Source organism: Epinephelus fuscoguttatus, linkage group LG14, assembly GCF_011397635.1.
Source record: "Epinephelus fuscoguttatus linkage group LG14, E.fuscoguttatus.final_Chr_v1".
NCBI classification, from domain to species: Eukaryota; Metazoa; Chordata; class Actinopteri; order Perciformes; family Serranidae; genus Epinephelus; species Epinephelus fuscoguttatus.
The window spans coordinates 40,208,948-40,222,886 of record NC_064765.1 but is presented as its reverse complement, the minus strand read 5'-3'; the positions used below and the strand labels follow the sequence as shown (position 1 = coordinate 40,222,886).

The window sequence follows — 13,939 nt, the reverse complement described above, 5'->3', positions numbered from 1 at the left end:
GAAGTATGTCTTTTCAGACTCTTATCTTTTGATTTACCTGAAATTTACATGCTTGGGTCTATACTTGCTGTTCAAAAACATGATGTATCATTAGTGCATTCTCAAGCGCCCCATAGTGGATGGAGGAAGTGGTACAAAATGAGAAATTGGTCATTCCAGCGCCCACACTCTATGAAGGATATGCCATCCCACTCTTGCATTCGGTGTATGACTTTTACAGAAATTAACTGCTGCATCAGCCTATGCCCTGCCAGCCCACCCAAGGTGCGCAGAGGTGCGATGACCCGTTCAGCACTGCTTCAAGCTTTACCTCTCTAACTTGATAGTCCCACTCTGAACACATCTATATGACAATATTCTATGATACTCATAGCGCCACCTAATGGCAACAGAAAATTACATGTTTTAGACTTTACTGTGCTCCTCCTAGACCAGATTGGCTTTTATTTTGGGAATAAGTCTTGTTTTACTTTTCTGTCTGTGATTGATTACAGTGATTTATTGTATATGCATCCAACCTACTCCATTTTACGTAGCAGTGTATGCCATCCTAATGTTTTATTACAAATGCAAAGTCACTTATTCATCACTGTATTCTTTATGATTGGGTGGGTAGGATATCAATGGCCATTCGCAGACAACATCACTGGTACATTTTTGTGTATAAAGCAATATTGGGCAAACTTCTGGCCTACCTCTCTCTCTCTCTCTCTCTCTCTCTCTCTCTCTCTCTCTCTCTCTCCACTTCTAGTGGTTGTTTTTTAATGTAACCTGGGTTTTAACAGATCTGGGGGAAACTGCATTGTCCTACTTTGCACCTTGAACATGGAACAACCTTCAAAAAGATCTAAAATTAGACACACTTATATCAACTGATGAATTTAAGGGCATCATAAATAATGTGGTGATAAAGACATGTGCTTGTTTTTCTTGAGAGACCACTATGTTTGAATAGCTGTTGTTTTATTGTGGATTTTTTATATTATATGTTGTATTTGTTGCACTTTAAATGTGTTTTAACTTGGCTGCTACCTTGGCCAGGTCTCTTTTGTAAAAGATATTTTCAAGCTCAGTGAGACTTCCTGGTTAAATAAAGGTTAAATAAAATAAATAAAAAACTTCAATCTTTGTTAATCTGAGGCATGCAAGAAAACAAGTCTTCTTCGTGAATTCAAGGTAACGCAGCATGACTAACTGATATATAAATAGTCATTTTGTGGGTTAACTATTACTTAAAGGTTAAGGAATGATGATAGTCATTGTGATATCCAACACTGACTGACTATTTGAAACAGGAAGTGAAAAGCAATGCTCACATTCCCTTTTCATTCATGGTTTTGTCATTTCAACATAAACAGATGCTGAAATTAATAATGCTGTTGTTTTTCTCAGATGGACAGTTTCATTATACAGTACATCATCAGATCTGTTGAGATTCACCAGTGCTGTCCTCTGTCATCTTTACAACTTTGCAGCTCTAATCTCTGCTGTCTAAAAATATTGACAATCATACATTCTCATGGCGCAGGGATCAATTGGACTCAGTATGTCAAGCTGGTGAAGTTTATTGCACGATGGTAATGGCTTTGTGGGAAATTGTGTTTTTTAGAGTGTAACTTAACAGCAGGCTGAAAAGCAGTGTTTTGCTCTTTGTTCCACCTCTGGGAAGGAGTGGTAAAGTACACCTGTACATAGGCTACATATTTTCAAAAAACAGCTTCACTCTCTGCCTCACTGTTAAAAGGAACACTACGTCCTGCATCAATACTAAACATTTGCATCAGATATAAATGTGTGCTGCAGAATGGTGCCATATGAACATAATTCCTTGCTTTGTTTACAGTGAGTCTGGTAGCTGCATCTGCAGTGTGATTGATGGGTTAACAACAAAAGGATAGACATACTGTAGCATGTCAGCATTTTTGACCTTGGCCCATTTCTTCAGTATTGATTGGCATGCAGCATTTTGCACTCAACATGTCTCTACTTAATATGTCATCATTTACACTGCTGTAGATCACATTGACCAGACCTCAGCTCAACGCTGTTTGGTGACCCATCCTTTACCCCTCCTCAGGAGGAGTACAAAGATCCCCCCTTTAGTGAAAGGGGAAGGAAGAGTAAAAGGAGCCCCCCCTTAGATATGAGCCTCCCTGAGGGGCTCTCCTGCGACTAAAGAATGTTAGAAGTTCAAGTTCCAGCCACTAGCCCCTGAAAGCTGACCTGGTCTGCCACATGTCCTCTGTTACCAGCCAGCCAAGGACAAGAGGAGGCAGGCTGGGCAAGAACAGCCAGCCAGTAAACCAGGACATGTGAGAAAAGAACTGCTGACATTGGAAGTGACACACAAACTAGAAAGCTATTCCATGTTTTCAAACTGCAAAATGCATATTGTCTGCATGTGTGCATATGTTTATATTTTGGAATAACAGTATGTTTCTGAGACTATGGCCTGCATTTATCAAGTGTCTCAGAATCCCTTGTAGGAATTACACTAAAAGTCAAACTAGAACTACACTTGAGAGTTACTGATGAAGAGGCCAACACTTTCAGAAAGGTAAAGGTTTAATGTTATAGGAGAGTGTGTCGTCATTATTAAACTACACTTTGAGCAAATAGAAATTATGATGACGTGTTTTCTGACAATTAGTGCACTGTAAAATGTGATTTTGCCTGTTTGTTATTTTAACATATTATCCTATGTCAGTAGGACAAACGATTACTGAGGTTGTTATAATAACATGAAATTACTAGTTAAAAATGTCTCAACTACAAAATAAATGCTAAATTGAAAATCCATGTCCAACTGAATTAGTAATGCATGTCAACTTGACTTTGGAGACAGTGCCGGGATTAAAACGCCTGCGTCATCACGTTTTTGTGACTTGAAATGCATTATGGGCAGCTGCAGGTCCATAACATGTGCTCCGTCCCTCCCATACCCCTTTCGGACGCAACCTGGAGGCCATCGTCAACGACATTTTGTTTCGGAGTTGAAACTATTTTAACATCTATTTGACTCTGTGAATTAAGGATTTATTCCGACGACACCACAGACGGTGATTGCCGGAGCAGTGGAAAAACGAGCCAAGACGTTTTTGGTGAGTTTTCTTTTGTTTTTCTGTTGAGTTTAGATATGTTTTGTGGTAGTTTAACAAGGTAACTAAGCTAGTCTTTGATAAGTGCATAAGAGAAACTAGAATTCAGAAGGTGTACTGTTGTATTTTTCTGTTTGATAAGGAAAGTAATTAGGAATCTTTAATTTCTTGACGTTTGTGAGTTTATTTATTAGACTAAGTTGAGAAAGCTTGTGGCACGTAACGTTAACGAGCTCGCTGTGGGGGGGGTAGTGCGCCGCACACACACACACACACACACACATGCAGTGGAAAAAATTTAACATGTCTAGTCAACTGTTAATCTACAAGTAAAAAGAAACCATTAAGCGCGTGGGTATTAATGGCCATTTTAAACTGTTAATCACATTGTTTGCTGAGTGTGGCTAACGTTAGCAGTGCTATAGCACCAGCAGCTGTCTTTTCTTGCTAACGTTAGCAGTGCTATAGCGCCAGCAGCCGTCTTTTCTTGCTAACGTTACATAAAGTCTACATGCCTCTGCTGAATGCGGTTACACGTTGCTTCGGTCGAGTTTCTTCAGACACAGCCTACATACAACCCGATTTTGAATAGGCCTACTGTTAAACTGCACTGGTTTTGCGAGATGTCATCTGTCATCATCTGTTGTATTTTTTCTGTTAAACAAGGAAAGTAAGTGTCCGAATATTTCATTTCTTGACGTTTTGTGAGTAATGTTTATTAGACTAATTAAGCTGAGAAAGCTTGTGGTGGGGGGCGAGGGTGTGCGCTGCACACACACCTGCAGTGGAAAAATTTTAATGTCTAGTCAACTAGTCTAAAAGTAAAAAATAAAATAAAATTAAGCAAAACAATTGAGCAAAAAGAGCACAATTGATTTAAAACATTATCTGAAAAAACAAGTGTTGCGTGTATTAAAAGCCATTTTAAACTGTTAATCACATTGTGTTATTTGCCGAGTGTGGCTAACGTTAGCAGTGTTATAGCACCAGCAGCCTTCTTTTCTTGCTACATAAAGCCTACATGCCTGTGCTGAATGCGGTTACACATTGCTTTGGTCGAGTGTTGATATTCCAGTTTCTTCTGACACAGCGTACATACAACCTGATAATCATTTTCTAGATAAGAATACTGCTAAACTGTGCTGGTTATACAAGATGTCATGTGTCCCACTTTCCACCTTCACTGGGTTAACATCATCCAGAGCACAAGGGCTTCAGCACGGGGAGAGTGGGGCTGCCATCTGTTGGTCTGAATCCCCGGTTAGTGGCGGCCGGCTGCATCTTAGACACAACACTTAACTGGCATGTACATTGATAAAATAATAATTAGTTTAACCAACTTGTGTTTCTGGCACTGACTAGCAAGTTAAGCACCATTTACGCGCACATCCCTAGTAAATGCCAGACGTTTGTGCTGCTTTGGATGTACTAATGAAAAAAAAGCGGTGAGGAATATTTCATAGGTGAGAAGTTGTTTTATAATATTTTACTGTTGTGAACATGTTGAATTTGATATTTATTTTATTTACATGTTTATCTTTTTTTTTTTTTTTTTTTTCCTTTAATTTTAAAATTTCATCTCTTTAGATGTTAAACTTTGTTGCTGACTGTCCACAGCAGTACATTGCGGAGCTTCCTGCACCGGTACTCCTACTGCTTCTCCATAACGGGCCCTGCTGAACGCCATCTATAAAAGGTAATACACTGACTATGGATAAGTACCTCATACAACCACACTTCAGATAATCTGAATTATCTCTTTAAGTAGTAATAAAGTGCTCTTGAAACTTGCATGCGAGCATCAATGAAATGTTCAGATATGCAACCAACAAATTATTAATTGAGATGTTCATGTCAGTGCATTATACAAGCAGTTCTTAATCTGAGGGTCAGGATATCACGGGTTGTTGTGAGGGGATCACAGGGGGTTATAGAAAGGGTGCTAGAACAAGTAATATGAAATGAAAGCTCAGAAAAACATTGTTTAAAGTCGAAACAGGAAATGTGAAAGAAAAAAAGGCTCAGGGTTGTAATAGCATTCATAACTGAGTGGTTTTTTTTTTTGTATAATCTTTTTCCATAGGTCTATGTGATGACAACTGTGGCTTTTTCTTCTGTCCTTTGTTTCTTCTTTGTTTTTTTTTTAATGTTGAATGAAGTGGACTTGTAAACTTTGTACTTTTTTTTTTTTTGTGGAAATCGTAAGAGAATCATTGAACATTACCAAAGTAGCCACAGACATTACGGAAGAAATTGTCCACTACCCTGCATATACAAAGACTGTGCACAGTATTTCAGATCTAAAAAATCCTTGCAGGTCCACTTGAGAGATCAGGGGCTCATAGAACGGAGTAGTAAACTTGTTGGCTTTAAAGTAAAATGCTTGTTGTGTGACTTTGAAGAGGCAGTCGGCCTAAAACCATATATTGCTCATCTTGGGAAGCACCTGAGGAATAGGGAGACTGTTACCTGTCCTTTTAATTACTGTCTTTTCAAGTCAAATGTTTTCTCTAGTTTTACATCACATAAATCTCGTTGTCACCCACATTGTACTTTAAAAGACTTAAAGACAGAGATCACTGTCCAAGAATGTGAATTGGCAGAATGTGAAACAGCTGAATCACAGTCACATGTTGCTGACAATGATTTTCATGTGCCACTTGAGGATAATTCTGATAATGAACCAGAGTACCATGACGCCACTGAAAAAATTCAGGAAAGGCTTGCATCGTTACTTCTGCGAATGCAAGCAGTCCTGCACGTTTCCAAATTAGCCACTCAAGAAATAGTCAGTGAATTTTAAGACATTGGTGTTTTGATTGGTGAACTAAATGAGTATACAGTAAAAAAGGTCTTAAGGCAGCACAATTGTAACGTTAATGAAAACACTGTAACTTTGGTAACAGATGCCTTCCACAGCCTCAATCCACTCAGCTCCATTTCCCAGAGTGGGTGTCTGGGATCAGATCAAAAAAGGTTATCCTATTTCAAAGAAAAATTTGGTGTCATAGACCCAGTTGAGTATGTTTTAGACTTGCCATTAAAGAAAACCTTTGTTTATGTCCCAGTTCTAAAAACGCTGCAAAGATTGTTAAATAGGGGTGACGTTATTGACAAAGTTTTAGAAGAAGCCAATACAGAATCACTACCTGGTCATTACAAGACCACATTTGATGGATCATAATTTAAAGAGAACCCACTTCTGTCTGGGGAAGATCAGACTATTTCTTTAGGTCTGTATATTGATGATTTTGAAGTCTGTAACCCTTTAGGCACCTCAAGAAAAAAACATAAATTGTGCGCAATATACTGGGTAATAGCAAATTTACCTGTTAAATATAGATCATCACTGTCTAGCATATATCTTGCTCTCTTGTGTAAAAGTGTTGATGCTAAAACATTTGGATATGACAGGATTGTAGAACCACTTTTGAGAGATCTCCAACTGCTTGAAAACCAAGGTATTTACATTAGCAGGTTGGGAACCAGTGTTAGGGATACAGTGTTGTATGTATCATCTGATAATTTGGGAGCACATTCATTTGCTGGGTTTCAGGAGTCCTTTAACGTTGACAAGTTTTGTCGTTTTTGTTAAGCCAGTCATAGTGATATTCAGAGTTGTTCTGTACAAAGTAAGTCATTTGTATTGAGAACCAAAGAGTCCTACAATGAGAAGGTTTCCAGGCTGAGGGAGAATGAGCGCTTGAAAAGTGTTGACGGAGTGAAAAGAGACTGTGTATTGAACAAATTATCTTACTTTCATTGTATAACAGGTTTTCCTCCTGACTTTTTACACGACCTTCTAGAAGGTATTGTCCCTTTTGAGCTCTGTTTGTGTTTGAAAAAATTCATTGGACAGAAGTACTTCACATTGGATTATTTGAACACTGCCATACAGCGCTTCGCCTATAAATTTTCTGACAGAGTTAACCGTCCACAGAAAATTCCAGAAAAAGTACTTGTGAGTGAAACTGTTGGAGGCAACGGTCGTGAGAATTGGACTCTTTTGAGGTTGCTGCCTCTGCTCATAGGTGATGTTGTTCCTGAAGATGATGACGCATGGTCTGTAATTCTGGAACTTAAAGACATTGTGGAACTTTTGGCATCCTCCAGTTTTACAGATGAAAGCTTGTGTTACCTTGATGCCAAAATAAGTGAGCACAGAAAACTGTTACTGATCGTGTTTCCAGGCCTGAAACTCAAGCCTAAACACCATTTTCTGGAACACTATGCTCATTTAATCCGCTGCTTTGGACCACTGGTTGATTTTTGGACATTACGTTTTGAAGCTAAGCATAGCTTTTTCAAGAAAGTGGTTCGTGATGTCAATAATTTCAAAAACATTCTAGAGACTCTGTCCCTTAGACACGAGCTTATGTTGGCATACTACCTGGACATGCCCAGCCTGTTTAAACCAACAGTGGAAGTAAAAGGAGTATCAATTGTTTCCCTGGACATTGTGGCCTCCTCTGTCAAGCAAGTGATTGAGAAGAAATGTAGAACTCTGAGCAGTGTATCTCTGGCCACAACCGCATACATACATGGAACAAGATACACCAAGGGAATGTTCGTGTCAGTTGGAAGCACAAGTGGACTTCCTGATTTTTGTAACATTGTCCATGTGTTGCTTGTATGCAACAAGCTATTCTTTCTTCTTGAACCTTTCTCAGCTTGGTATTTGGAACGCCTCAGATGCTACGAAGTCTGCAAGACAGACCCTGCTCAACTGATGGTAGCTGAACCTGAAGACCTGAACCACTACATTCCATTGTCAGCATACACTGTGCAGGGCCGACTCATGGTTTCACCGAAGGCGTTTCTTGTACATTGAGGTATTGTTTTGTAGCTCATAAGCCCCCTCCCACTTTTGCACCCATGTTTTTCAGTTTGTTAAAAATGTAATTTCTATTTTTTCACAGTTGGAGTTTGGAGCATCAGCTTACAGCTTCTGTCTTGTCTTTAACAAAAAAGGTATGTTATAAGAGTTTTTTATAGTTCATTAATTAAGTGATATTCATGGAATGACATACACCTGGTGCACACTGCCTACCTGAGCAGTACATGTGCATCACAGAACCTCTTTTCATTTCAGTGCACATATTAACAAGTTTGAGTTCAGGATGATACTTCCATGCACAAACAAATAACTGAGACACTTAAAAGACCCGATCATAATATGAGTACTGTTGTTAATATGACCACACTCAATCTGATTATGACCACACTCAATCCAATTGTGAAATTATGTAACATCTGTGGATTTTTTTTTTTCAATTTTGAGACAGTTTCATCATGCTGCTGCACATCATCTTGAGCGAAAATGACATTAGAAGGGTTACCATTGACAACTTGCCTGAGACTGTTGATGATTTCTGCTCAATCCTGAAGACCAAACTGGGACTGGAGGACGACCTTGTGATTCAGTATCAAGACCCTGAATTTGATAATGAACTGTGCAATTTAAGTAGCATGTCGGAGCTTCCTAAAGATAAAGCAACTTTGAAAGTGCACACCAAGTCTTCTGAATCATACCACACAGACTCAACTCTAGACACAGCAAGCCTGTCATCATCTTCCTTCGAGGAGGGCCCCAGTGGTACCCAAACTCGTCAGCTGCCTCAACCATTTGTCATTCCTGCTTTTTCTTTTGATCTTGAGTTGAAACTGAAGCAAGGAAATGAAGCCTACATAGAGATGGGACCCTTCTTGACATTTCAAAAGACATGAAATCGGACATCTTAGACAAGTTAGCAGAAGCCATATATGCTCACAATCCCTACCCATCACGTGATGAGTATGATCATGTGGCCCAAGCTCTCATCAACAAGCATCCTTGTTTGAAGGAACCAGGGTCTGTCAGTGGGTGGTATTGCTGGAAGTTCAGTTTAAAATTCAAAATGGGCAACTTCCGGCAGAAGATGCGAGTGGCTGGATGCTCCGAGCTCATAGTCAATGCACGTACCTCTGGATCAACAAGTTCAAAAAGACTAAAGAGGGCCATAAAGTCAGAAGTGAACTTCCTGCCAGATTTTCCAGAAGGGAAAGCCCAAAGTGACCTTGAGATAGAGAGATCTGACATGGTCAGTGAGATGAAGAAAAGAAAGGTTGACTAGAAGCAAATTGGTGAAATGATGAGTAACACATTCCCTTTATGGAGGAAGGAGATTGTTGAAGATGAACCCCTTGTGGCACAAGTCAAAGACAGGTGGCCAGCCTTGTTCTCTGAACGGCAGGTAAAGTGTTTTTGAGTGGTTTTCTTAAATGAAATTTTGCTCTTAAAGGGATAGTTTGGATTATTTGAAGTGTGATTGTATGAAATATTTACCCATAGTCATTGTATTGCATACAGTACAGCAGAGGTGCTGGTGTCAGAAGCTAAGCAAGGTACACTTAAGAATATTTTCACCACTTAACCCTTGTGTGACTTGTGTGTTTTCCCATCAGAAAAGGCTGTCTGGTGGCATGGTAAAGTATTTTTTTGTTTTTATGGTGGACCTTTTGCACCTTTTGTTGCTGGTGCTTGTCTCTGCTTCTCCAAACTGGGGGTGTGCTGACCAGCATCTACTGTAGCTACTACACTAGCTATGAATAAGTACCTCATACAACCCCACTTCAAATAATCAAAACTATCTTTTTAAACTTAAATAAAATCAAAGTGTCCAGTTTGAGTACTAATTAAAAGCATACTCTTTGACTGTGTTGTTTTTTGTTTTTTTTTTAAATCCACATCCACAGATTGAAGCAGAATTTGCTCGCCTTACATCTGTTGATCTGAAGGGCTCCTTCTTCGCTGGGCTGGACCAGTATCTGGCAAGGTTCCTTGAGCTGTACAAAGCAAAGAGTGGCATAGTGGACCTGACCAGGCTGATGAGATGTCTCAATGATGACGTAAGTGTTAATGTTTGTTTTTCATCCATGCCTCCCACATTTGTTGTTAGCATCTTCCACACCATATTTGTGGAACTTCCTTCCTGATCTGCAGTACAGATGTAAAATAGTGCACACAGCTTGTTCTGTGTTGGATGGCTTTTTTTATCCTCAGATCTGAACCCCAAATAGGGAGTCCTGTGTTGCAATCACTGACATGAATAAAGATTGACAGCTCGTCTCCACTTCCTCCCACTGTCCAAAATGAAGCCTAAATATCCCAGATACAAGTGCTGCCATCTTGCGCTGGTGACATTATTTGGAGCCAGAGTCTGTGCAGTAGCGATCAGGGTCGGAACCAAGGTATTGAGTTCCCGCCCATACAGCTGGTAGACTCGGTCATGAGCAGAGCTGAGCTGTCAGTCATGACATAAAAACCTGCTTTTTATTGCATCAAGTAGCTAATTAAAAACCAAAAAATGGGGAAAAATTCATTTGATTTGTACTTTGACTTCTTTGTTTGGACCATTTGGACATGGAGGGGGCTGGGTTTGTGACAGCTCAGCCACACCAGATGCCAAAGTCCCCCGAAGCCCTGCCCACTTTCAGTCAGTGCTCATGTTAACAAATTGGACTGACCATACCAAATGTCTCGCGGCATTCCGTGGGTGACTCGTGATCTGCAGCGATAGTTTCGCAGTGTGTTCTGTTTTTTTCCCAGGGCTGCAAGTGAATCTGGCCAGAAAATACAGTAATCATGTAAACCATGTAAGTGATATATTATGTATGATCTAAACAATCTGATTCTGAAACGATGAATGAAATTTGCATGTCATGCTTCATGACATGCAAACTTAACTTTAACTTCATAGTTAATTTGTTTATTATAAAGATCAGCTTCCTGTGTGATTACGAAAGTGCAGTTGGCAGGCGAGAAGAAATGCACATCTAATGTAAATAGTAGGGCTTCTGTTCGCACCAGGATTGACATTTCGCAGGGCTTCGCGGCACTTCAGCATCCTGTGTGTCCCTGGCATGACCTGTACTGCAGCCAGCCACCAGGGGGCAATCGAGATGTTCTGGTTTGACTTTTGGGGAGCTCTCATTCTCTCCATTTTATATATAGATTTCCCTTTGACACTAATTGTGCACTACAGTATAGTCATAGACAGCTCATATCAGTTGAATTAACCAATGAATGAACTTCTTAATACTGTGGTATACCTTAATACATGATACTGCCTAACGGCGGGGACAGACCGGAGGCCGCCTACTTACATTCGACACCCATGTTAATCAGTTGTGCTGTTCGTATAGATAGCGCCCTGGCACAGAGCTCTGCTGCTGGCTCACAATCACCAGCAATGGTTTCATATGTTCCATATGTTCCATCCGTGAGCGAATCTGGAATCTAGAAAACACTGATAAGCACAGCAGATCCTTAAAGTCTTTAAAAGTATTACGTTTGATTTTAAAAATGTAAGGCCATAAAATGTCTTAATGTCTTATTTTTACTTGTAAGAAGTCTTAAATTAAAATTAAAATTAAAATTTTGAGACTCAGTTTGTTAAACCTGCTTACTGGAACAGGCCCCAGGGGGCGGTTCGCCCCCTGTGTGTTTGTGCCATAAGCCCCCAAGCACTTGTCATGATTTGTGACTGGACAATTAGTAGCCTACATTATTTCATCTTTTCTAGAATTCATTATAGAATGGATACCTTTTTTTTGCTTGCATGTTATAATTAGCATGACCAAATGGTAATATTGATCACATTAAAATAACTGGCCTTGTTCTGGTTTTTCATATTCCAGTGATTTACATTTTGGTGGAATGCTGAAACACAGTTTAGTAATATTTTTAACTGTTTACAAGCAGATAGTACTCAAACAATAATTGGTATTTGTTCTGTTTTTTTCTTCTTTTTAAACAGAGCTCCATACAACAAAAGAGGACAGTTCTTCTGCTGGGCCTTCCTCACTTTCTCAAGGACGGTCCCTCCTGTTTCTTTAAGACTGTCGAGGTAAGCATTGTTTAATTTCTTTATTACAGTGGTCAAGAATAAGTTAAGTTAAAATGGCCTGTAGGGCCTGCATCGTGATACCTACTAAAATATATATAATAAATGTGCTTTCTGTAGGTGTTAGACAAAAATATGCATTCCATTCCTTCACAAAAATGGTTGAAAAGATCTGTCCGGCTTAGATAAAATTGATTCACATTTGACACCAGGTTTGGTCTAAATCAGCAAATGGAACTCTTTGTTCTGTGGCCATGATGATGATGATGATTGGTATTAACATGACTGAAATGGTAACCCTGTTTCTGTTCTTATAGCTGCCAACATATATACACTGCTAGAACAATTAAAGATGGTAAGATATTTTTGCTTTCTTTGAAATCTTGTGTAGGCCACAGATGATGAGGACACGTTCACAGAGGGGATGAAAGTTGGTGTTGTGATGGTGAAGGACGGAGAAGACATCATTGACACGTCAGTGGTCCTTGAGGAAGCAGTGATCCTGTCTGATCTGAAGGACATCCCACGTGCCATTGCCTTGCTGATGGGTCTTCTTTTTGCTCTCAACATAGACTATCCAAAGGAACTAAGGTACACATTTGAAGTCATTCAGAAGGTCCTGATGAACATCGGTGGAGGACAGTGTTCCTCACTTGTGCATCGTTTTAGAAACAGACTCCTGCAGAAAACCATGTGAGATTGTGCTCAGATGACTCATCTCATGCCTGAGTGTTAAAACTTTCTGGTATTCAAGTCAAGTTCTTATTTTGTTATCTATTTTGTAGTATTTGCAAATGCTAATTGTTCTGTTTTGTACATTACTAAATAAGCAGACACATGGCAGCCAATTTCTGCCAGTAAAAGAAAAAATGTCCCCCATAGAAAATCGAAATTATGAGATTAAAAAAAGTCGAACTTGTGAGTTTAAAAGTCGAATTGATTGAAAAATTGTGAACAAGAAAAGTCGAATTGATGTCGAAATTCTGAGATTAAAAAGTCGAGTTTAAAAAAATCGAAATTATGAGAGTCAGAATTTCCACTGGCTTACCATGGGAGCATTTTTTCCTTAACAGACGGAAATGGGCTTCCATACAGATGTAACTGCCGACAGTTTATAAAGTCTATGTTCAAGGCAAAAGATGGACCTATTGCCATGACACTTGCTAAGTTCCTCTGAGTAACTACAGTATACTGTATGGACCTCTGTTCCTTTTCAAAGATCCTCACGATCATTCATAGTTTTTGAATTTTTTTTTTTTTTTGGTTCAAATTTTTGCGTCGTTTGCATAGTGTTGTCTTTGTATTCAAGACAGCAATTTTAACGATTAGTCCTGTGGAATTGGTTGAGATTTTACGTTCAACAAATGTTAGATGCTGAGTAGTGTGTGCATGTTGCTGGACAGTGCTGTTTATTTGTTGCTATTTTAGCATTTTCAGTTTTATGGTGACAGGCATATGTGCAGTTTAAGAAAATGTTACACATGTAAAGCCACTCATTCTTGGAAGTATTGACAAACTGATACTTGAAATGTTTTAATTTTATGCAGGGGGTTGAGCAAGTCTTGATCTGTTCAAATATGGCCTATGGTGTTGGATGTGAATGTCATCCTTGATCTTTCTGTGGCCCTCCACTGACAGCATTTTCATTTTTAGTGACAGCCAGATGAGCATATGTAAAGCCATTCATTCTCTTAGATGGCAATATTGTCACATAATACTTGCAATGCTGTAAATGTTAAGGAGGTTGAGTAAATCTTGACTGTTGACAAAGTGCATGCAGCAATAAATGTTTAACTGGTTGCATGGTAATTGTTTGTCTTATTTCTCTTTGAAACAAACTTGCTATAGCCATTAATTACAGGTTACTGTAATATTTATTTTGTTGAATCACTTTTTTTAATTTAAATAATTTTGATTAGGTTTTGCTAAGCATGATTTTGGATGATTAGGTTAAAT

General features: G+C 39.1%; 2 protein-coding genes across 8 annotated transcripts in view; one reads left to right on the top strand and one right to left on the bottom strand.

The window, feature by feature from the left end:
- Positions 1 to 13,939, bottom strand: part of LOC125900970 (uncharacterized) — a 674,134-nt gene that overhangs the window by 20,383 nt on the left and 639,812 nt on the right. The window lies entirely within an intron of this gene.
- On the top strand, positions 2,864 to 13,774 carry LOC125900990 (uncharacterized). Of its 7 annotated transcripts, none has more exons than XM_049596339.1 (8): positions 2,864 to 3,101; positions 4,719 to 4,794; positions 7,769 to 7,930; positions 8,018 to 8,069; positions 8,384 to 9,331; positions 9,834 to 9,986; positions 11,897 to 11,986; positions 12,375 to 13,774. In XM_049596339.1, the coding sequence occupies exons 5-8, from the start codon at positions 9,227 to 9,229 to the stop codon at positions 12,678 to 12,680; spliced, it is 654 nt and encodes a 217-aa protein (XP_049452296.1). In that variant the 5' UTR covers positions 2,864 to 3,101; positions 4,719 to 4,794; positions 7,769 to 7,930; positions 8,018 to 8,069; positions 8,384 to 9,226; the 3' UTR covers positions 12,681 to 13,774. The 7 variants fall into 7 exon arrangements, with proteins under 7 accessions (XP_049452296.1, XP_049452295.1, XP_049452293.1 ...); XM_049596338.1 differs by having other exon boundaries at positions 5,182 to 7,930; XM_049596336.1 differs by having other exon boundaries at positions 4,716 to 4,794.

Excerpts from the sequence above, each read along its gene's own strand:
- LOC125900990 (XM_049596339.1), top strand. The coding sequence starts at position 9,227 with ATGATGAGTAACACATTCCCTTTATGGAGGAAGGAGATTGTTGAAGAT. Across the intron at positions 9,332-9,833 it reads CCTTGTTCTCTGAACGGCAG|ATTGAAGCAGAATTTGCTCG; the intron begins GTAAAGTGTTTT and ends CCACATCCACAG. Across the intron at positions 9,987-11,896 it reads TGAGATGTCTCAATGATGAC|AGCTCCATACAACAAAAGAG; the intron begins GTAAGTGTTAAT and ends CTTTTTAAACAG.